Source organism: Tursiops truncatus, chromosome 8 (assembly GCF_011762595.2).
Source record: "Tursiops truncatus isolate mTurTru1 chromosome 8, mTurTru1.mat.Y, whole genome shotgun sequence".
Lineage (NCBI taxonomy): Eukaryota > Metazoa > Chordata > Mammalia > Artiodactyla > Delphinidae > Tursiops > Tursiops truncatus.
The window spans coordinates 5,583,462-5,605,074 of NC_047041.1; the positions used below are offsets into that span (position 1 = coordinate 5,583,462).

Below are 21,613 nucleotides of genomic sequence, written 5' to 3' on the forward strand. Positions count from 1 at the left end.
GAATTAGACCTGCTTCTTATCACTTACTAGCTTGGTGACCTCCATCAATTTACCCAATCTCTCTAAGCCATAGGGTCCTCCTATATAAAACAGGCGAATAATAACACCTACCTGATAAGGTTCTTATGAAGAGTCAATAAAATAATACACACAACTGCTCGGAACAGACCTTGGCTCAGAATGAATGTTCAATACACGCTAGGTATTATCAAGACGATTTTTGTATCTTTTCTCCCACAGACACAACAATGACACACAATAAACTCTTTATAAAAGAGTTTGCTGGGCATTTGCCTTGTTCTCTGGAATTAGAGTTATGAATGGGTTCTGCTGCAATAAGAAATAATCCTCCATGACTGGAAGGAGGTTAAGAAATGGAAACAAGTGTTCCAAGGGAAGAGAAAACAGTCTCTGGAGTAAGACCAAGAATGTCTGCCTCTCTGTCCCTGACATTCTCGGCCTCAGGCGGAAACCTCACGGCTGGAGCAAATAAAGAAAAATGATGGTCTCGGAGGACCGAACTGCCTGAGTCATTAGTGCAGATGTAGCTGAGAGCACGAAGCTTAGATAAACCGCACTTATTAAATTTCCCCCTCGGTGAAAGTTCTTCCTTGGGCACACGTGAATTCCAGAGGAAACTCCCAGAAAGCCAAGAGGAAGGGTCGTTTGACCTCTGCAAAGCTTGCATGAAATACATATTTCATGGTAACCTAGGAGAAGGATTTTGCCCTGAAGACTGTTCTTGGTTCAAATTTCACTCCTAGAAGGAGAGGCTGCCTTCCCTGTGGAGGGGCTGATTTGGGGTGTCTGACCTCCTTCCCAAGGGACCAACTTTCCCTTCTCTCCTCCCATTTTTTACTTAACCAGTTCCTCAGGCTACAGAGAGTGGCAAGGCACACTCTTTCCTTAAGGGAATTTGTTCAGATGCAAGAAGGTCCTCCCTGGAGCCTGACCTCTCACTCTGTGGCTTTGGATAGCTCTCTCTCCTCCTTTGAGTCACCTTCTGCGTGGGGCGAACACCACTTTGTCAGAGGAAACAGGCTGTGATGCTAGGAGGGGAGCCAACGCTCTCGGGATGCTTGTCGTCGTGCGCCGGATGCTTTCTGTCTATTCTCTCACTTAATTCTCACACAGATGATGAAATCAACATTCAGAGAAGTCAAGTAATTTGCCCAGGATCACGTAGCCAGAAAGCCCAGGAGGCAGGATGCCCATTCTGGTCTATCTACAAAATCTGCTCTCAGCCCAGCAGACCCTGCAGCCTCCAGGCTAAATCGAAGAAACAGACAACACTCACCTATGGTGTTGGAATCAAGACAGTGGCTGCCTTTGGGGAGGAAGTGGGGGTGATGGAGTGGGGCACACGGGGGCTTCTAGTCTCCCCCTTGACCTGGAGGGACTCATATGAGTGAGTGGATTCACTTTGTGATAATTCCTTGACATGTGCATTTATGGTTTTTGCATTTCTCTCTCTGTGATACTTTAATTAAAACGTTTGTTGCCTTATCTGTTTACGTATTTACATACACATGAGGGCTTCTATGTGTATCTATGTATTTGGGGCCCCACAAAGCACGGAGCAGCTGCTGCTGAGAACGGAAGAGGCTCCCCAGTGGGAAAGCACAAGGACAAAATAATTTCCCGTTGTCGCGTCCATCCGTCACTGGTACAGTATTTGGGATCTGAGAGAGGATGGAAATGAAGAGTGAAGCTTGCAGGTGTGGGTGGAGCCCAGCAATCGGGCTTTGTCCAGCTCCACATTCCCACGAGCCGACCTGGCCTTCCTCTGGGGCACCTGCAGACGAGACAACGGCCGTCTGAGCGCCAAAGCCTTTGTCTCCCGCCTTGCAGACACCTTGCGCGCCCCACTGCCAGCCTCTGGAAACCGGGCTTCCTTTTCTCTGCACTGCCATCAATGGCTCTGGCTGGAGGGTGCAGGCGGGCAGGGAGGAGGAAGGAGGCTCTGTGTTCTTTCTTTTAAAATTTTTTAACATCTTTATTGGAGTATAATTGCTTTACAATGGCGTGTTAGTTTCTGCTTTATAACAAAGTGAATCTGTTATACATATACATATGTTCCCATATCTCCTCCCTCCTGAGGCTCTGTGTCCTGAACAACAGGCCTGGCTGACGACTGAGTCCCGGGAAATCTGGCCTTTTGTTCTCCTTCACCGGTCAGACCCGGCCTGGAAGGGATAATACTTCACTGGCTTAATTGCCCAGAGCCATCACCTTTGCCGGAACATCTGAGGCGGCCGGTGGGGACACCACAAAACGCAAAATGTGTTTTCCATTATGTTTAAATTAAAAATGGGAATCAAGATAGATACCTTTGCTGTGGTCTCCCTGTCACCCCATATATTTCATCTCTCTAGCGCTGCCACTATTTCCAAACGCATTTGCTTAGCATTTTTCATGGGTCAGACGCAGACAGACAGACGGAACACAACTTTCTGTAAAATGAACAAAGGCTCTTTCCTTCTGTCTCTGGCCGCCCCACCCAGGACCTTTTGGACTCCCAGAAACCCCAAACTCCCCCCAGCGGCCCTGGGTCTGAACTGCCGTTTGGGGACAGCTCCCACTTCCTTTGAGGTCCGTCCCAATCTTGCTTTGTGACACCCAATCTCATTTCCCGCAGCCCGAGACTGTAAATACGGCCTCTGCCTGCATGAGATACTGAAAGGGCTGCCCGTCAGGTCCAGAGTGTGGGGCGCCGCGCGGAAGAGAGACGGGCAGAGCTGGCGTGCAGATAGGTTTGGCTTAATCGGCCTCATTCCAGGAGGCCACAGGGAAGTTTTCGGAAAGCATTTATCTCTGGGTACAAAAGAAAACAGAAAATGCTGTGGGGAAAGCGGCCTGGCCCTCCACACAGGAGCCCCAGGGGCGTGAGGCTAATTCCACAGCAGGGGAGGGAAAGACCGGGTGGCCCAGGTGAGCGGGCGCTGTCTGTGCAGCCTGGCCTCTGCCCTCAGAGCGTGAGGCTGTGGGCATAGCTGCACCCCGGGCCTTAGGAGGCCTGGGTCTCGGACACCAGGCTGCTCTCCAGGGGCTGGGCACGTCTGAACCAATTTCCGAAGCACTCCAGGCCTCATTTGCTTTGACTTTAAAATGGGGATTTATAATTAGTTGTCCATGGTGTCCACAAGGGGGCACCCTGTCTGTCCCGTAAAGTGAGTGACACCTGGGCAGACGCAGCCTGAGCCCGGGTGTCCCCAGGAGACTCCGGAATGATCCCAAGAACTGTGGGCATCTCCCCAGACCCGGCCCCCACTGTCCTCCTCCCATTTCAAGTGCAGGTGACATTACAGAGGGATGTAAGGTACAGTCACTCCATCTGGGCCAGCTGAAAAGCCAGGGTATGGAGAACAGGAACCTCCAGGCAGGCCAGGTAAATCCTAGCACGAGACAGGGGGGCTCAGGACACTGTTATTTCTTCTCCACCCTGGAAAATACATTTTCAATTTGAAGTTTGGTTTTTAAAATTTGAAAGTATAGCTCCTGTTCTGACAACCCGAATAAATACTCGAGCACCTTTGGTGAAAGTGTAAATTTGGTGTCAGAGCTTCTCAATCCTACCATGTCCTTTTTTCTACTAAAGTCCAGAAAGCTCGGACGCCTCTGGAGAGGCGCAGCTGCCCTGCAGTCTTCTGACCCGGGGCTAAGTTAGAAGGGCTCCAGTTCTCTTCTATCCACTCTCCTTAGCCCCACTGCACTTCCTCCCTCTGTGCTGAGGAGCTCAGCTCTTTTCCTTCCACCTCTTGCCAAAGTGGAACTGTTTGAACGCCACCCCCTCCTCCACGAAAGGACATATGACAATGCACGAGGCATTAGCACCCTTCTCCCAGCCTCAACTCAGCTGCCCCAACCTCTCCCCAGAGCCCTGGCCTCCCTGCCTCCACACAAAACATCCACTGCAAGTAAGTCTGGAAAAACAATACAGTGTTTGAAGCCAAGTCGGTGGGCCTTGCGGGGTTCCCAGCAGTCCTGAGAGCAGACAGCCACCATGCACGTGACCTCCTGCAGGCGTCTCAGTGGATCCCCCCACAACCAGGGGTCCCAGAGGCTGCAGCTGAAAGTGGACCCCAATTAACAAGAGGCATGAATCAAAAATTGTTTCCATGATAGCAGATCATTTTAAGTCTAGGTTCCTCAAAAGGCCTCTAGGGTAGTACAACACTATGCTGGGGCAAGTTTTTTTGAACCTTAATACAAGTATTTTAATTTTTGTTTTCGCAGGCAGACGTGGTTTTGCGTCGTTGCTCAGACCCCTTTATATTTCGCTGTTGCACTCAACTTTGTCTCATATATGTGCTTTGTTCATCTCCACTCAACTCTGGAAATTTGCTCCACTAATAAGCTCCTTTCTGGAAACTTCATATTATTATTGCTTTGGGGGCATCTTCCTTAATGTCTACAAATACTCTTAGAAAGAACGAAGAGAAGAAATCCACCCTTTTTCATGTCCTGCTACAAATACCCAGAAACCCAACCCTCTGGCGTCCACTTCTTCCCAGCCTGCTTATTCCTTTGCTCTTTCTTATCTGTTCTCCTCCGATAGAAAGCCTCCTCAACAGTTACCCACGACCACCTTATGAAATTCCTTGGCCTTCTGAGCATAGGTTGGTCTTGCTTCAGGGTCTGTGGCTTGGGTTCTTCTGTGAGAGGAAGTCCCAGCGGGGACTTCAGTTGTTTATGGACCCGCCAGAAAGGGCCTGGAATCACACGGTCTGAATGGGCTCTCCCCACATCAGTCAGAACGTGCTTGAACATGCCCTCAACAAGGGCATCTGATAACTGGGCCCTTTAAGTGCTCCAAGCTCTCTGTCCACACTGCCGTCCATCTCTTCTCCCACAAAGTGATTCCCAGACCTCCCGCCGTATGACCCCAGGAGGGGCAGAAAGGCAGAATCGGTCAGCGTTTTTGCTTTGCTGGTCTCTCCTTCTCATGCCCAGCTTCTGTGTGCCCACTTCCACCTCCTGCCCTGCCCAGCTAGCATTACTGCAGGACTCTGTGCAAAGATCCTTTCTAAAAAAAATTCTATAAACACTTAAAGAAATACAGATTGTTAGAAAATGCTCATTCTCCAAAGCTCAGAAAAACTGGGTGGAAAACTGCCCCCGTTTTTGAAATTGTCATTTCTTGGGCTGACCTCATGCTGCAGCAAGACTCAGACATGAGGTCATTCCTCTGGTGTTAACATACACGGCATCACCCACACAATCCCACTGCTTACCAGACGCCTCGGAGGGTGACTGGGGAGCCCAGAGGCACCAGTGGAAACTTCCGAAGGCATTTTCAAATTCTTTCATTTTTACACCCAGGGTGTGTTGCCCCTACCCCACAGAGTACACTGTTGCAGGAGACAGAAGATTACAGGAACGGTGAGCTGAAGACCCACTGGACAACGGAACACGGATGAGGAACTAACTAACCCAGAGCCCAGGAGACCAGGGAAAGCGGCCCGTGGGCACTGTCCAAGGATCTCAGCGTTAAAGGGGCTTTAAAATTATCAACCTCATTCTTTCCGAAGCTGAACTCCTGCAAGCTTCCCAGCAGCCACGGACAGCAAACACTGCACCCTGAGGCTGCCAGTGGATCTTTGGGCAGGGCTGACTGTTAGAAAGCCCCCTTGTAGAATGAATCCACAACTGTTTTCCTGTAGCTTCAACTTCCCCATCTTAGGACCATCTTTTCTGGCCACAGAACAGTCCTTCGGTACTTGGGGTCACCGATATACCACCTGTATTTCTGGTGAAGAGTTAAGGCTGAGGGTATTAGCACGTTTATCAAAATTCTGCTCTGATGTGTATGTTTCGTATCAGATGAAATTCACATCAAATTGATGGGACTTGGCAATAGAGAAGCCTCGTATCGGATAAATCCTTTGAACAACCGCGCACTTTCTTTCATAAACTCTCCCTTTCCAAAGCTCTTTGCCTTCTGACTCTGCCAGGAGAAAGCTTCCAACAGATCCTAACCCCCCTGTAGCATCTGCTACACTTCCTGTTTAGTTGGGAAGGGTGTGTAGGTAACAGCGGGTAAAGGTGGGTTAGGGGGTGCCAGAGTGACCCCAAGAATAAGAGGAACTTAACGTGTAAATATTCCAAAACGTAAATCTAGAGTTTACTGTAGGAACTTTAAATCATCGCTCCAGACAATACCAGCCAGGGTGTCCATCTATTTATAGTTTGGGGCAAAGTAGTTTCTGGAAAGTTGTTCTCATGGGAAGAGTGTGACTCGCCTCTGGCAGACTCCACGGGGCTGCAGCTCCCTACTTTTTCTCCATTCCTCGTTTTCCTTCCCTTGTCATGGCAGGACTGGGTCAGTCCCCTCGCAGGGTCTCTGGGAGCCCGTGCGACCTTGGCAACTTGACACCCAGATGGGCTGCTCCTATAGCAACCGCCCAGCATAAACCGACAGCCCGGGACCCTATCTCCTTTCCCTGGGCTGGCTCCGTGGGAACCAGTCTTCATCCTGAGCGGCTGGGCGGAATTCTCTCCCAGCCCTGGGGGCTTGGGCTGCAGCCCCTGGGGTGTAAGGAAAAGGACCGGGTACTTACTTTCCCTGAGGTAGCTGAGGTGTGACAATAGCACTTCCGTGTTGTAGAGGGAGGTGGCTCGGAGGAAATCCTCCTTGTTCAGTTTACACAGTTCCTTGCCGTCCATGTTCTGGAAGAAAGATGTGTCGATCTCCATCAAGCCGTACTCCTTTATCGCCCACTCCAGCCACTGCCTCACGTGCTCCTGCGTCCACAGCGTGGGGTCTGCAGGGGAGATGGGCTGTTAGCAAGGCTGCAGGACGCAGGGTTCCACCCCTTCTCTGTCTCTGCCTCTCTCCTCTGTCTTTTCCTCTCTCCCTCTCTCCCCATCTCCAACTCTCTCCCCTCCCTTCCTCTTCCCCTCCCCTCCCCCCCTCAATCCCCCCTCCCCCCAGTGAGAAAGTGGTTCCCTCCCAGATGGTCCTCCCAGAATGCCCATCCGGCCCGTCACATCTGGCGCTGCCTGAACCACTTAGCGCTCTGGAAAGGTTCTTAGACGCCTCACTACGCATCTGGACAGGACATTCTCTTTAAAGCCTTTGGAGGGCAACCGAAACCTCTGCCTGAGAAATGGTGGCATCAAAATGAAAACAAGCACAGTTTCCAACACCCAGGGCCACCATCTGTATCTTAAGAACATCAGTGATTTCACGGAAGAACAGTGATCTCTCCGATGGCTGCAGAAAAGAAGATGTACGTGGACACTTGGACCACAATTCCATGTGTGCAGCTGGAAAACCCAGTGGTGTTAGTCTTAATAACTTAACCCCAATCTGGGTTTTCTCCCTTTGGAGACAGCTGTGTTGAAATTTCTTTAAAATCATCCTGACGAAGTTTTTAGGATATTTAAATCCCCAAAGATGGGAAATGGGGAATTCCCTGGTGGTCCAGTGGTTAAGAGTCCGCCTTCCAATGCAGGGGTCACGGGTTTGATCCCTGGTCTTGGAACTAAGATCCCACATGCTGCGGGGCAACGAAGCCCTCGTGCAGCAATGAAGACCCAGCGCAGCAAAAAAAAAAAAAAAAAAGATGGGAAATGGTGTTGGAGGGAGAAAACATGTTAGCTCTCAAGTGAACATACATAATGTAAGGACTGAGGTTGTTAAGGTCTCCACTTGGGACCCTCAGACTCCTCCCCAGCCAGGTGTGTGTATATGGGGAGCATGTGTACTTTGAGTGCTGGTGATGAGTTCTAGCAGGTTCCACGCTAGGCAGAGCCCTTATATCTTATCATGTATCACCACGTCTTTCCTTGGCCCCCAATTATTAGAGAGTCCAATATGCAGTTAAATATGCTTATCACAGAAGAAAGCTACATGGGTCTTGCGCTCATGGAAGATGATCCACACAAAACGCTAGGGCAGGAAAGCACGGAATTAAGCAGCAGATTTTTCTTGTGGCAGCTCGAGAACTCGTGGGCAGAAGGGGTCACTGTGGATTTGGAGTCATGGAAGGCTTCCTGGAGGAGGGGAGATTTGATGGTCCCCAACTTCTACTGGGCCTGTCTTATTGGACTGCTCATTGGGTAGGAATATCTGTGCTACCTCTCAACCACCTCACCTCTCATTCTAAGGGTCTGTGAAGGCTCTTGGCAAAAATGGGAGCAGGTCTGAATGATTAGGAGGGGTTGTGGGGAAAGAAACAAGGTTTATGCCAACCACCCAGAGCCCGGTAACTCATGACACTCCAGATTCTGAACGCCTCCTAGGTGCCCGCTGCTCCACGTGTGCCACGTTTCACTCAGCGAGAAAAGCCTGCAAGGTGGCTTTTCTCTTCGTTTTGCAGTTGGGAAGTGGCGTCTTGAAGGCTTAAGTCCCCAGCTCAACCTTCAGTCCCAGCCTGAGCTGGAATTCCAGTCAAATTGAGGGTTGAGGGTCCCCCACCCCAAGCCTCCTCTCCTCTCCCCTCTCACCATCCTGCCTTAGCTCCCCCGGGAGGTGCTCTGCCATCACCCCAAAAAGCGGAGCTACTCGGGGCTTCATTGTACAAGTCTGTATCTCTCTCTCTCTCTGTCTCTCAGATAAATTTCTTGCTCTGTCTTACTCTTTTGCTCTCCAGGAACAATCAGGCACAGACCATTGGTAAATGGAAATAATTTTGCACCATTTCAGAATTCTAAAGAAAAGTGTCCTGGGGGAACTTGGATTACGTAGCATATTAATTTTTTTTCATCAGCTTTGCCTCTGCCTCTCCTAATTCCTCACTTTGAGTATCCAAGGCCTCCAATACAATTTTACCCTGTAGATTTTATTTATTTTCTTATTTCCTCCCTTGCTTTGGGCTCCGTCACAATATTCTTTCTCTTCCTTTTACAGCACACTGAATTATAAATTTTCCGCTGTGGAGCATGCTAAGCTCTTCCAAATATATTTCCTGGATGATTGAGTCCTAGTTTCTTCCCATCGGAACTTGGAACTGGTGGTGAACTAGGGACCTCGTTTATACTCATCTTAAAATCCCACCATAAATTCGGTTGGTTGTTCCACTGATGCTTTACTGCCTTGATGTGTGGACTTGCCCAAATGAGACTTTCTGTTATGTCCAGGAGGCTGACCAACATGTGTGAGGAAAATGCTTCACCTCTGGACCCAGCCAGAGGTGAAACAATGACGTGAATCCCTAGGTAGGGAATTCATGACACCAAGTGCTTTGGAAACCCTTTGATAGGAATTTATGCTATTTTCATTATTACTGCTGGGGTTACTCTCGCCCCCTAAGACTGCCATCCTGATACTCCTCTTGAAAGTATTTCAACACCACTTCAGAGTTGAAGGGTCAACCAAACAGTCTGGTCATTTCCCCCCCACCCCTTCCCTACCCCCGCCCAAAAGTGACTATGGAAATGAAATGGTGTCAACATTTGGTTCAGAGACAACCTCTGGCCTCTTAACTCTTCTGTCCTCAAGATTTCCTCCCCATGCTGGCCGCTGTTTAGAGGAGCAGTGTGCAGGTGGGAGGGTGGGGTTTGATTCCAAGTCAGCAAAGGCCTGGAGAGGTTCGGCTCCGATGGGGGGAGTCCAGAAGTTTCCCTCCAGGCCAGCTTTAGCTCAGCGTCATTTCTGCCTTCTTTCTATAATAAAGGAGAAGGCACCGTTTTCTTGCCTCTCACAAATGCACCTGAGCTACACACGCCTAGCTGGTGTTCCCGGGGAGGGGAGATCGGACGTTACAAGATAGAAGTGGCATCACAGGGATGAGGCCATCTGCACAGCGCCTGGCACCGAGAGGCACTCAGTATACGGAGCTATTCTTCCCCTTCTTCTGTGAGGTCACGCGCTTGTGGAGAAAGGAAATAAACATGCTTTCTGGGCGGTTTGCAAGTCCTGCCGGGCACAGAAAAGTTCCCGCTGGTCCACCCCTCTCCTGCCTCACCTGTTCCCACACCTCCCGCGCCTGCCACCTTGAGTCTAGCCCAGAATACAAGCATGTGGCTGTGTTCCTAGGAGACGGTGACACACGGCTTCCCATGGAAGGGAAACATACAAAGAGCCTAGGACGGAGCGGCCCGTTACAAAACCACACCTTCCAGACCAAGCCGCGGATTCCTTTGGATTTACCTCAAAGAGACACCTAACCCTTGGCGCTCAGACACAACTGCATTTACACTTTTCCAAATGGAAGGGGTTGGCCTCCTTGATAAACTGATTCTGGTAAGTCATTCACTTTGCTTCAGATTTGGACACCCTGGCTCCTTCTACCTGGCATGGACTCTACACATGGTAGTTTTTCCTCCCTTTTCAACCAGGCAGCTGAGTTCACCAGCCGAGGCGGAGCGTCCAGCCAATGCACGGAAGGCTTGAACAATGATTTTATCTTCTGTAACCAAAAGCACCAATACCTAGGAAAAATCGCCTCTTTTTACCTCATGACGTACCTCGCCGCACACACGCTCAGCCTCTCCTTCTGTTAAATACAGTTACTTCTGTTTTGAATCTGGAAGAGCTGCCTGCAGTTTTGGAGAGGTGAGACCCTGCAGCTGCCCGGAAGCGCCTGCCTGATGGACGGGACAGACCTCTGTAGCCACTCTTCTCCTTAAAGGCAAGGGTGGGCACATCTGGGTGTCCCCGGGATTCCTTTTGGCCTCGTCCTGTGGAACCAGGCGCCAAGGCTAGACTCTGTGACGTGACCTGTTAGAGGGCAGGGCTTCCAGAATCTGCACTTCGGGGCTCTGGTGACATTTGGGAAACTGTCTTGGAGGGCAGCCAGGGAAGAAAGTGGGAAGTGCAGCTTCCCCAAGGAAGCATGTCCATAGAGAACAGGGTACCAGGTGAAGGTGTAGGTGCCCACTGGGACGACTAGCCCAGAAGACTGAGGACGTGGGTGGCAGCCAGCGAACTGGGTCCCAAAGTACCTGCGGGGACGATGACCCTCCTCTCGTTGGTGGTCATGTTGGGGGGAGGGGGGCCGTTCTTCTCGTCCATGTAGCTGTTGTAGCTCATGGCGTTGGACTCGCCTCCGCCCACTAGCTTGCCGCACTTGCTAACACTGCAGTCCACCGGAGACTCCCTGGAGTAAGAAAAGACAAAGCCCAGAGGAAGTGATCAGCGTCACTGCCACCGCGGCCACCGGCACATCCGTGGAGCCGCTGCCCAGCCCCATTTGGTGGAATGACGAGGACGAGGACGCTGCTGACGCTGCTTTATTTCTATCCACGCAGCCACCAGAGTTTTCTCCAAATCCCAGCCCAGTCCTATAATTACGGTACTTAAACACTTTCTGGCAGCCCCTCGCTGCCCTCAGACTGGAGTCTGGGCCTCTGAGCTCGGCGCTGCTGCCCTCCCGCTCTGCCTGCAGCTGACACTTTTAGCCTTGTGGCCAGGCGACCTACAGTCCCGAGGCGCGTGCACTCGACCTCGCTCCCAGACAGGCCTTTCCCCGCTCCCAGAGCACCCTGTTTCTGCCATGGCTCTAGGACTTGTCACATGATGTGATGGTTAGCCTGGCAGGTGCCCTTCCCCTGGCTGGATTGGGAGGTTCCTGATGGTGCCATGACTTTTTAAGTTTTTTTTAAATTATGGTAAAAGTCTCACAAAACATACTATTTTACCCATATTCAACTGGACAGTTCAGTGGCACTAAGTACATTCACGTGGCTGTGCGACTTTCACCGTCATCCATCTCCAGAACGTTTTACCTTCCCAAACTGAAACCCTGTCCCCAGCAAACACTGCCTCCCCATTCCCCTTCCCCGCCCCCATCCCCCGGCCCCTGGCAGCCACCAGTGTACTTTCTGACTTTATGAACTTGACTATTCTAGGCACCCCGTATAAGTGGGGTTTAGACAAATACACCTTTTTAAACCCTCTCTATAGTGCCTTACAGAGGGGGTGAGCCATCACTGTTTTTGGAGTGAATTATTTCTGTTGCATGCATATCATTTTAAAGTGTTTCTCATACAATGTTCTATTTGAACTTCCCAATCACCCGCCAGGATAGGCATGGCAAGGGTTAATATCTCCTTTCTATGGTTAAGGAAACCAGAGAAGTGCACGGCCAGGTTAGCCCCTGATACTTTGCAGTGTGGGAGCAGAGGGCTTCAGCTCAGCGATGAGCATCTGTCCGGTGACTGAGCTGACATCTCAGTTGTGGCCACCTGGTGCCCACAGCAGCCTGACAGAACACTCTGCCTACCCCGAGCCCAGGGCCATGGAACTGCCCCCATCAGGCACGCCCAGGCAGTGCCATCCTACCCTGCCCTCGCTTCCCCTCAGCCCCTCCAGCAGCAGCAGGACTGAGGGAGGTGACTAGAGGCCAAGGAAAGGCTGCGGCCCTGTCTGGAGCAGGGAGCATCAGCTCTGGCAACCTGGGAGACAGCCAGTCCTTGCAAGAGCTCCAAGCCAGGCTTTCAGACCCGGGAGTTCAGATAAGGTTCAGATTACCGCCCGCCAACTCCGGGCCGCAGAACCTCACAGGGCTTTCCAGAGGCCTGGCCGCTGCCCTCCCTCACTCTGCTGTGGGCAGGAACAGACCATCCCGAGGCCTTAAGGACCAGGGTTGTGCCAGATCGACCCGCCCGTCCTGCAAAGGCCGAAGCCCCGCGGGCAGGAGAGCAGTCGCTGAGCCGGGAGAAGGGAGTAACCGCTTGGGAGGGCGGGGACTCGGCAGGGTGGGGGAGGCCAGAGCACATTCAATAAAGAAAATTAAATGAATTTGTTTCTTAATCTGAAAGGAAAAAAATATTGAAGATCACTTATCATAGCTGGGAGATAAATGCCCCACTGAGATATTAGAAGTCAGACGGTAATTTTTTCCTGATGTCTTACAGAGGGGAACATGGGCTGAAAATGAAAATAAGATGTATAACTTACACATGTTAGAATTTAAGGTTTTACTATTCGCCTACTGTTTTTCCAGGCAGAGAACCAAGAACCAGCCGTCAGAGCCCCAGATTGTTAAAGGTTTAATGTCCCCATAGCAGTCTGAGAGGAGGCAGTAGCACATCGGGGCTTTGCACCAGAGTTTGGCCCTTTGGCTTCCGCTGGAGAAAGACTTGGCCTGAGATGAAGCAGTCCCAGAAAGACCCTGGTGCTGCGTCTGAGCGCAGCACTTGCGGAGCTGGCGGGGTCTCCTTCACCCTCCTCAAGGCTAACCGCAAGTGGGCGCATGCGCACACAGGCGCATAGGCCACCCATGCAGGCCCACGCACAGATGCACGCATGCACGCACGTGCATGCATGCACGCACACGTACACACACCACCACGGCCTGGCAGCCTTTCCCAGCATGCTTGTCCATGGTGAAACAACCCGAGTGCAGCAGAAGTTTGGAGGATTAAGTTGGCCTTTAACCAAGAGAGCAACGTTTTCATTGGCTGGGAACGCAGTGCAGAGGGTGAGGTTGCCAGAGCACACACTTCCCCTGGCGGGGGCCAGAGAACTTTCTGCGAGGGGGCGGGGCCAGAGAACTTTCTGCGAGGGGGCGGGGCCAGAGAACTTTCTGCGAGGGGGCGGTGTCGGGTGGGGGCGGGCGTGGCGGAAGGGGACTTGTCCTCCGCGGGCTGCGCCCCACTTTGGGAACATCGGGGAGACAAGTTGTGAAAATTCTTTTCCACGTCAGCTGGGCCTCTGGGGATTTCTGTGCCCAAAACGGACCCCTCGCCATGCAGTGGTGAAAAGTCAGACCTCAGAAAGCATCGCAGCGAAATGACCCCTTATGCCATAGGTGCCTGGGGCAGGGCCAGTCCCTGGGGCCAGGAGGAGAGAAAAATAAATTTGGAAAGAGGAATTGTTTGGTAAAAGCTGCCTGGTATGTCACCTGGTAAGGAGTCTGAGCACTGCGGTGAGAGAGGCACCTGCTTGCGGGGGGCGGGGGGGGGTGGCCAGGCCAGATCCCCGGGGAGGACATCTGAACAGAGTCAGGCCCCGGGTTCTCCTGCTAGGGTGACCACGGGGGCCGGCCAGTAATGGGAACCTTCTCGTTTCCTATCGCAAAGAAGCGGCCATATTTCAGGGTCCCACCCCTCCCCCGCCCCGTGTTCGCACCTGCTCCCCAGCGGGGCAAGGTGATCTGCTTGCCCTCTCGCCCGCCTGGCTGCTTCTCCTCCGGGAACAAGGCCCTGTCCTTGGTTCCAGACCCTAAGATCCGCAAAGGGGCGCCCTAAGGGAGAAGCCCTGGCCACCACCCTGGACTCCGCCCTTGCGCAAGCTGGCCCTCCTCCGACCTCTGGGAGAGAAGGAGGGAAAGCCATGCCCTCGCCACCCACCTGCCGCGCTCCCCTCCACGCTGGGGCTCTCGGCTCTGTGACTCTGCAGGCAGCACAGGCCTCTCTCGAGGCCTCCCCAGCTACTGCGAGGAGGGGGTGGGGGGGTTAGTGGGGTACAGTTGAAGCAAGCATAAAGGCTGCTCTTTAATGAGGCAGCTGGTGCCTGTGAAGAGGCCCGATGACAACAAGGGGGGGCACGCACGGAGGGAGAGAGGTTTTTGCCATTCAGCTTGCCCATAATGTTGCTGATTTGTATTGAGACCTGTACTTACAGCTAGCATGGGGTCAGGGCCCACAGGCAGCTGATAGCACTGGGACAGGTGACAGGAGGGCCTGGGGCTGCCACAATAGAGTGGGGAGGAGGTGGTGGCTCTGAGAGTGTAACTCAGAGCATCTCCCGTTCAGCCGTGGCTCAGAAAGCCACGCAGCGGAGGCCACAGCAAAGGAGTCGTGACCCTGCAATCTTGTCCTTTCTTTTCACCACTGGACATACCCTCTATACTCCTCTGGTTTTACTTGTGTGTGTTCAGGGAACATTGCTTCAAAAAGGCTACTGCTGGTTTCCAGAAGTGCCTTGCAAACGGTCAAGTGATTTAAAACAAGATGAGAAGTCTTGAATATTTGGATAAAAGGAGATTTCAAAGACTTTGCCCAAAGATAACGCCTTCAAACTATGCAAACATCTTCTCTACCTTCCCTTTCAACTCAGAGCAACTTAACTCAGGGTATGTCACCCAGACCCACAGATCTGCAGCCCAGGCTTACTGTCAATGGATACGCGATATCCACACAGCTAACGTGAGGTCCCAAGGGCTACTGGAGCCCTGTGGTTGCACGAGGACTATCAGGTGTGTCTTCCACATCATGTGTGTCTTCCACAACACGTGTACACTGTACGGAAACTAAGCAAATCTGTGCTGTCTTTAGGATTTCCGTAGGAGCCATGCAGAGATGTGTGCATATGTCTTTTGTGTTTTTGAAAAGGAGATGCAATATGTTAAAAGCAAATTTCAAGACAAGAAATCACCTGTAGTGAAGCCATCACCCTAACTCGTACGCAGTAGATGCTCACAGCTTCTCCAGAGCCCTGAGTGCGCCTCCCACCAGCTTATGTGTGACATGCTTCATACTGTGAGGTTCAGAACTTTAGGAAGCACCTTAGGAAGGGACTCTGCATCTGGAGGCAGAAGTGACAGGGTGTGTGAGGCTCGTCTTCCTGTATGTAGAACTGAAGTCTGTAGGTGTTGAATAAGGGCATCTGGATCCTGCTGGCTAGTCTAGGGAGCGTCGGGGCAGACTAATGCTAAACTCTGGTCCAGCAGGTCAGGCAAGCGGGTCTTTGCGTTTCCCCTCTATAAGTTGATATATATTTTTTTCCTTCATGGGATGTTATCCCCAAAACCCGTGGTTGGGACAGGATGAAGCTGAGAGTTAATTGCAGACCACAGCTGGGATCGAGATGTTGAAGGGTACATCCAGCACAGAGCCTGTGTGCCACACTGTTTGAAGAGCAACTCATGCTAACAGATTCAACAGGGGAAGGTACAGAGAAAGAGAGCGAACCTTCCTCAACGCGGGCAAGCTCGAATTTCGATGAGCTCCTCAGACCTCCGTCTCTCCACCAGGCCCTGTGACTTGCCAGCGGCATAGGAAGCAAGAAGGGTCTTGTAGCTTTAGGTGCACAGGATACCTCCTCCAGTGACACATGTATCTGTGGGGTCTCTGATAAGCATCAACTAACTCAGAATCCCAAGTTAACAAAGAACATGGAGAGAATTCACAGTGAATCACGGGACGGTCCAAAACATTCTAGCCCAGCACTGTCCAATGGAAGGGGCCACATATATAATTTAAAATTTTCTAGTAGCCACGTTTTTAAAATAAAAAAACAAGGTAATATGAATTTTAATAATATATTAAAATGTATTCATACATTCAATACCACCCAAAGATGATCATTTCAATAAAAACAATATAAAAAATGAATGAGATATTTCACTTTTTTTCTACACTAACTCTTCTAAAGCCAGTATATTAAAATATATTTCACGCACATGTCCATTTTGCATAAGCCATAGTTCAGGTGCTCCAAAGCAACGTGTGACCAGTGGCTACTGCCTCGAAAAGCACAGATTCAGTCTGTTAGCCAAGAGATCCCAAATTTTACACGCTGGTTTTTCCATCTGAAGTTAGGAATTATCTTTTGCATTAAAAGTACCATCATCAGTGTTACTTGGAGGACAGAAGCACAGAGTGGCAGGTGAGAGATTTGAATAGGCCGGCATCTGTTTCAACACACTGTTTCTTCTTGAGTTTTCAAATAATGGGATCTGACGTGGTTCCATCTTAAGAAAAGACATCTTTTCTGAAAATCCTTGCTCCCTGCTGCCCACCCGTCCAGTTTCCATGTGAGCACTTAGAGGATATTTATGAGGTGCCAGTGACGGCTGCGCCTCACCTGCCTGGCTCTGAGAGTCCACTGGATCTTCTTTGTTTCCCAGGAGGGGCGAGACTACATCGGTCTCAACCTACTCTGGTCAAGACGGGCAGATCAAAAGCAGGGGCTGCTCTGTGTAACCAGGGCCAGGTAGATATCACGCCTGGTCCCTGGGGTCTTCACACAACTCGTCTCCAGCTGGCTTCTGGTGTGACCGGAGCCAGGGACGAGCTGGCAAGGGGGTTCTGAAAACTGATTTCCTTGGGGGACCCTCTTTGCCCAGGATTAGTATCTTGCAGTGCTTGAGGCTTCCCTGGCAGTAGGGGAGGGAGCAGTCAGCTCACGAATGCAGGCTCACCTGAGCACAGACACAGGATGGTCTGAGGCGCTGCCAGCTCACTTGGGTCTCTGTCCCGGCTCGTACACGGATGACCTACATGACTGTAGAGGAACATCTTCGCCTTTGATTCGCGTTAGCCACATGTTCATTCACATATTTACCAACTGTGTGTTGAACAGCCAACGATCACGTGCCAGGCGCTGCCCAGTAAACCATCGAAGCCCTGACCACCCTTTAGTGAGGGGCGTGCCGAGAGCCGGGAAGGACCCAAGCAGGGTGAATACTGGCGGGTGCTGTTTTAGATCTGGTGGTCAGAGAAGGCCTCTGAGAAGGGGACGTTCTGGCAGAGACGTAAAACAAGTGAAGGAGAGAGTCAGAAGACCAGATGGAGTAGGAATGTTCCAGAAGGAAGGAACACACATGCTTGGCATGCAGAAGCAGCTAGAGCCTTGTGTGGCCGGCGTGGATGGAAGGAGAGAGACGGGGTGGAGGGTGAAGAGGGTGTCAGAGGGCTGCTGAAGGACTTTGGATTTTTGTCATAAGCCGTTAAAGGATTTTGAGCAAGAAAGTTAAATATTTTGAAAGGAGGACTCTGGCTGCTGTCTGATGACGAGATTTCAGGAAGGCAAGAGGAAGTGGGAGGAAGAAGGGTGCTCCCAGGTGGCTTAGAAGGATAGGTGCTAGGATGGGGCAAGGGCAGTGGAGGGGAGCGGGGGTTGGATTCAGGCTACAACAGACCAAAGCCTGTCCAAGAGTGGATCTGGATTGCCGACAAGCATCTGGAGTGCCTGTGTTCAGGCCGGTTTGGGAGGCCTTGCTGAACGGCCCTCCATGCTGCGGGGTGGGTGTCGGCAGACGTGAGACGGTGGCAAAGGCACAATACGCAGGCAGAGGGGGCGGAAAGGTGGGCCACGGGGGGCCAGGATCCGAGAGCCTGGGCTCCGGGGCCAGCACCGCCTCCTCTGAATCCTCAGGCAAGTCATTTACCACCGTGAAGCCCACTTTGCCTCTGTATGTCAAGACGCAATTACAATATGGACCTCACGGGAGAGTGGTGGGAGCAAATGGTAATGTGGAAAGATGTTTGACAAACTCCGTCCTCCCTGCGCTGGGGGCAGGTCGTTACCCTCATTCTCACTCACTGCAGGGGTTCCTGGCTCGGACCCCCTGAGCCTCCCTGAAATCCTAGAGGCTGGGGAGGTGGCTGGGATCCCAGTGGCTGGTTTGGGTCAGTGGGGTTGGAGTGTGTTGGGACTGGGCGTTTCCACAGGCAGGTCCGAGACCAGGGCCATCCGGGGGGGGCCTCCCCACCACCCGTGCAGCCCTCCTGCTCTCTCTAGACTTGTTTCCTCCGTGATCTCATCCACCAGCACAGTTAGAACTCTTCCACAATGATGCCCAAGCCTAAATTCCAGACCCCAGTAGTATCTGAGCTTCGGTTTCCAGGGCCTCGTAGATGTTTTTATCTGAATGTCCTACTGATTGCTCCCGACGTATCTGATGGGCAACGTTGACATCCCTACTCAAAGCATGTCCTCCTCCTACCCCCGTGACTGCTGCTGGCACTGTCCTTCTTGGAAACATCCAAGCTTTGCCAATCTTCGATTCTTTCCTCTCACAAACCCCTCCCCCCAGTGCAATATTTATCCACCTAAGCCCCGTGAATTGTCCCCCGGATATGTCCCTCACGTGTCTTTCCGCTTTTATTTCCACAATCAGCGCCATCACTCTAGTTCAGAACCATCTGATTTCCTACCTGGGATATTTCACTAACTTCTTTACTTATCTTTCCGACTCTCCCCTCCCCACTCTCTGTGTACAATGATCCTTAGCTTTCAAGTCACAGATCTGATGATGTTCAGATGTCACGTCTATGTTTCAAGTGGGCGTTTGCATGTGGAATACATTCCCTATTTTTTTTTTTTTTTTTTTTTGCGGTACGCGGGCCTCTCACTGTTGTGGCCTCTCCCGCTGCGGAGCACAGGCTCCGGACGCGCAGGCTCAGCGGCCGTGTCTCACGGGCCCAGCCGCTCCGCAGCATGTGGGATCTTCCCGGACCGGGGCACGAACCCGCATCCCCTGCATCGGCAGGCGGACTCTCAACCACTGCGCCACCGGGGAAGCCCCAGGGCGCTCTCTCAATTTCTGTTTTTATCTCCCTGTGCTGTAGGCCCCTTGGCTTGCCTGACGTTTCATGAACGAGGCACCATGTTCTCTATTTTCGACCTTGGCTCATGACGGTCACTATTGGGATATCCAGCGCTTTCCTAGTCCAGGGCCCTGTCCTGGGTCCTTTCTCCTACAGCATCACTGTCGACCCTTGTAACAAGCCTATGGAAGAGTAAATGCCCCAGCCGTGCAGAAAGGAGGCCACTGGTGCTCAGAGGGACCCGTAACTGACCCACGTTCCGAGGCAGGACTGGACCCTGGGCCACCCGTCCCCCAGGTGTGCTCTCCCTCGTCGCTATGATTTTCTTCTCCTCAGTCCTCTCCTGTCCATCTCTATCTGCAAAGTCTTCCCGGCCCAGGGCGGCACTAACTCCCAACACACTTTCCAAGTGTGACGTGTCCTCCCTCGCACGGGGAGCCCTCAGATGTGTTCACCCTCATTATCATCCTGGACTTTTACTCCAAGAATGGTTTGGTCATCTTTGCTCTGGTGAGACCCACCCAGAGAGGCCAAGTATCTGGAACAAGACACGGAAGAGTGTCTTATTGCTTCATTATCCCTAAGAGGGGCTGCACCTGGGCCTGACGTAACGTAGATGCTCCAAAAGTGCCCGTTAGTGTCGTGGGCCTGAGGGCTGCCTTGGAGCCCAGAGAGCAGGGGGGCTTCCGGCCTCTCACCCCAGCTCTCTGGGGACTGGCTTGGGCTCCCCGGCCCAGCACCAGAGCCCCGTCTGCTGCAGACACCCCTCAGTGCCAGATCTGCTGACCCAGCCCCAGAGGAGCAAGCCGGGGGTGGGGTGGGGAGGGGCCCCAGCCTCCCCCGGCCCCCGACCCTGGGCAGCACAGGCCTGGCGGGCTTACCTGGACCCGTTCATGTGGTCGTACTCCCGCTTGACACTGACCCTCACGGGCTGATTCATCCACTCCTGCTGCGGGGGCAGGGGGTTGATCTTGTGGGGCTGGCCGTAGTCGGGACTCCCGGAGGCGGTCATGTCGGCCTTGGGGAGATGGGCCGCCGGTCCGTAGGCGGAGTCGAAGAGGGACTGGTCGTCGCTCACCACCGACAGAGCCTCCTGGAGGGCAGAGAGGAGACAGAAGCCCCGTGTCACTCTTCAGCCAGCACCACTCCCCACCTACCCTCCCTGGGAACCGGCAGGCTGGCCCAGGGCTGCCCAGTTGCGCGAGCTTGATGGGTTCTCTGCAGGGTACCCTGGGTGATGAGGCAGTCTGGGGAGTGGAGCGGGGATGCAGACCGCCGGGAGTGTGTCCATCTGTTGGGTCTATAGGCTGGGACCCCCAGAAAGGAGTGTGGGGAGTGGAAGGCCAGGAAGAATGGTCACACAGAGCACACGCGTGGGTTGGGGTGGTGGTTGAACCCTGGGCTCTCTCGGGATAAACAGAAGTGCCCCTTACTAGCTGGGGAAGCAGTCAAGCTATGGGGCATAGGAGTGGGGACATTTCTTTTACAGGTGAGGCCAGTGAGACCCACCCGAAGAGGTTAAGTATGTGGCTCAAGGCCACACCAGGGAAGAAGGGTGAGGCCCAGGGTTGTGGTCCCCTCCAGTTTCAGTTTTCTTCTCTGCAAACAGGAATAAGAATAGCTTTTTCAGAGTTGATAGGTGATTGAATGAGAAGACCTAGGTACAGGTGTCTAGCTTGTTTGCTTAGAGGTGCTCTAGGATGTGCTGGGGTATCTTACACATCTGAGATGCAGATGGGAGGCTGCCTGCCTCCCCGGGACACAGTGCTCCTTCATCCTTTCCTGCCTGATTCCTTCAGATGACAGTTTCCAGCCCTGATTGTGAGGATTCAGCCTGCCCAGGAAAGAGGGCGGAATCCCAGCTATGTGGATGGAGGAGGCAGGGCTGATCTTCCCATGCCTACTGTCCCTTCACCTGCCGGGACAGGTGGAGACGGCGGACAAAGAACGGCGGCAGCATCGCCCTTTCCGGAGGTCTACCGACCAAAGCAGGGTAATGAGATTCCCTCATCATCTAGCTCATGGCAGATCACAGCGACCCAGGTCGTGGACTGGGGTGTGATCGTCACTAGATCACACAATTCCACCAAATCAAGTTGACCACGTTTCAGAAAAGGTAGTAACTCACCATCTAGAATTAATTATAATCAATATAATCTAAGTATAATTACACAATCTGTAATCGTGGAGAGGTGATGTAATATTACAGGAGGAATGTCCAGCACAGTCTCTGGCACAGAGTGACACCCAGTAAAGTTAGCTTTGATGGTTATTAGCTTCAAGTAAAGATTCTCTTAGGCCACCTGCTATGGTCCGAGTCGTTCCCTTAAAATTCATATGTTGAAGCCCTAACCCCAGTTCCTCAGAATCTGACTGTATTTCGAGATAAGATTTTTAAAGAGATGCTTAAGTTGAAATGAGGCCTTTTGGGTAGGTCCTAATCCAA

The 21,613-nt window shown here is 52.1% G+C and overlaps 1 protein-coding gene across 3 annotated transcripts in view; it reads right to left on the minus strand.

Annotated features, from left to right (window-relative positions):
- Window positions 1–21,613, minus strand: part of FLI1 (Fli-1 proto-oncogene, ETS transcription factor) — a 113,028-nt gene that overhangs the window by 30,781 nt on the left and 60,634 nt on the right. For 2 of the 3 annotated variants that reach the window (XM_019941642.3, XM_033861809.2), the window contains 3 exons: window positions 20,049–20,260; window positions 10,891–11,045; window positions 6,561–6,764 (listed from right to left, as the gene is read on the minus strand). In XM_019941642.3, the coding sequence (XP_019797201.1) occupies window positions 6,561–6,764; window positions 10,891–11,045; window positions 20,049–20,260 (571 nt within the window). Of the gene's footprint in view, window positions 1–6,560; window positions 6,765–10,890; window positions 11,046–20,048; window positions 20,261–21,613 lie in introns of those variants that run through there. The other variant, XM_073807995.1, reaches the window with a different exon arrangement.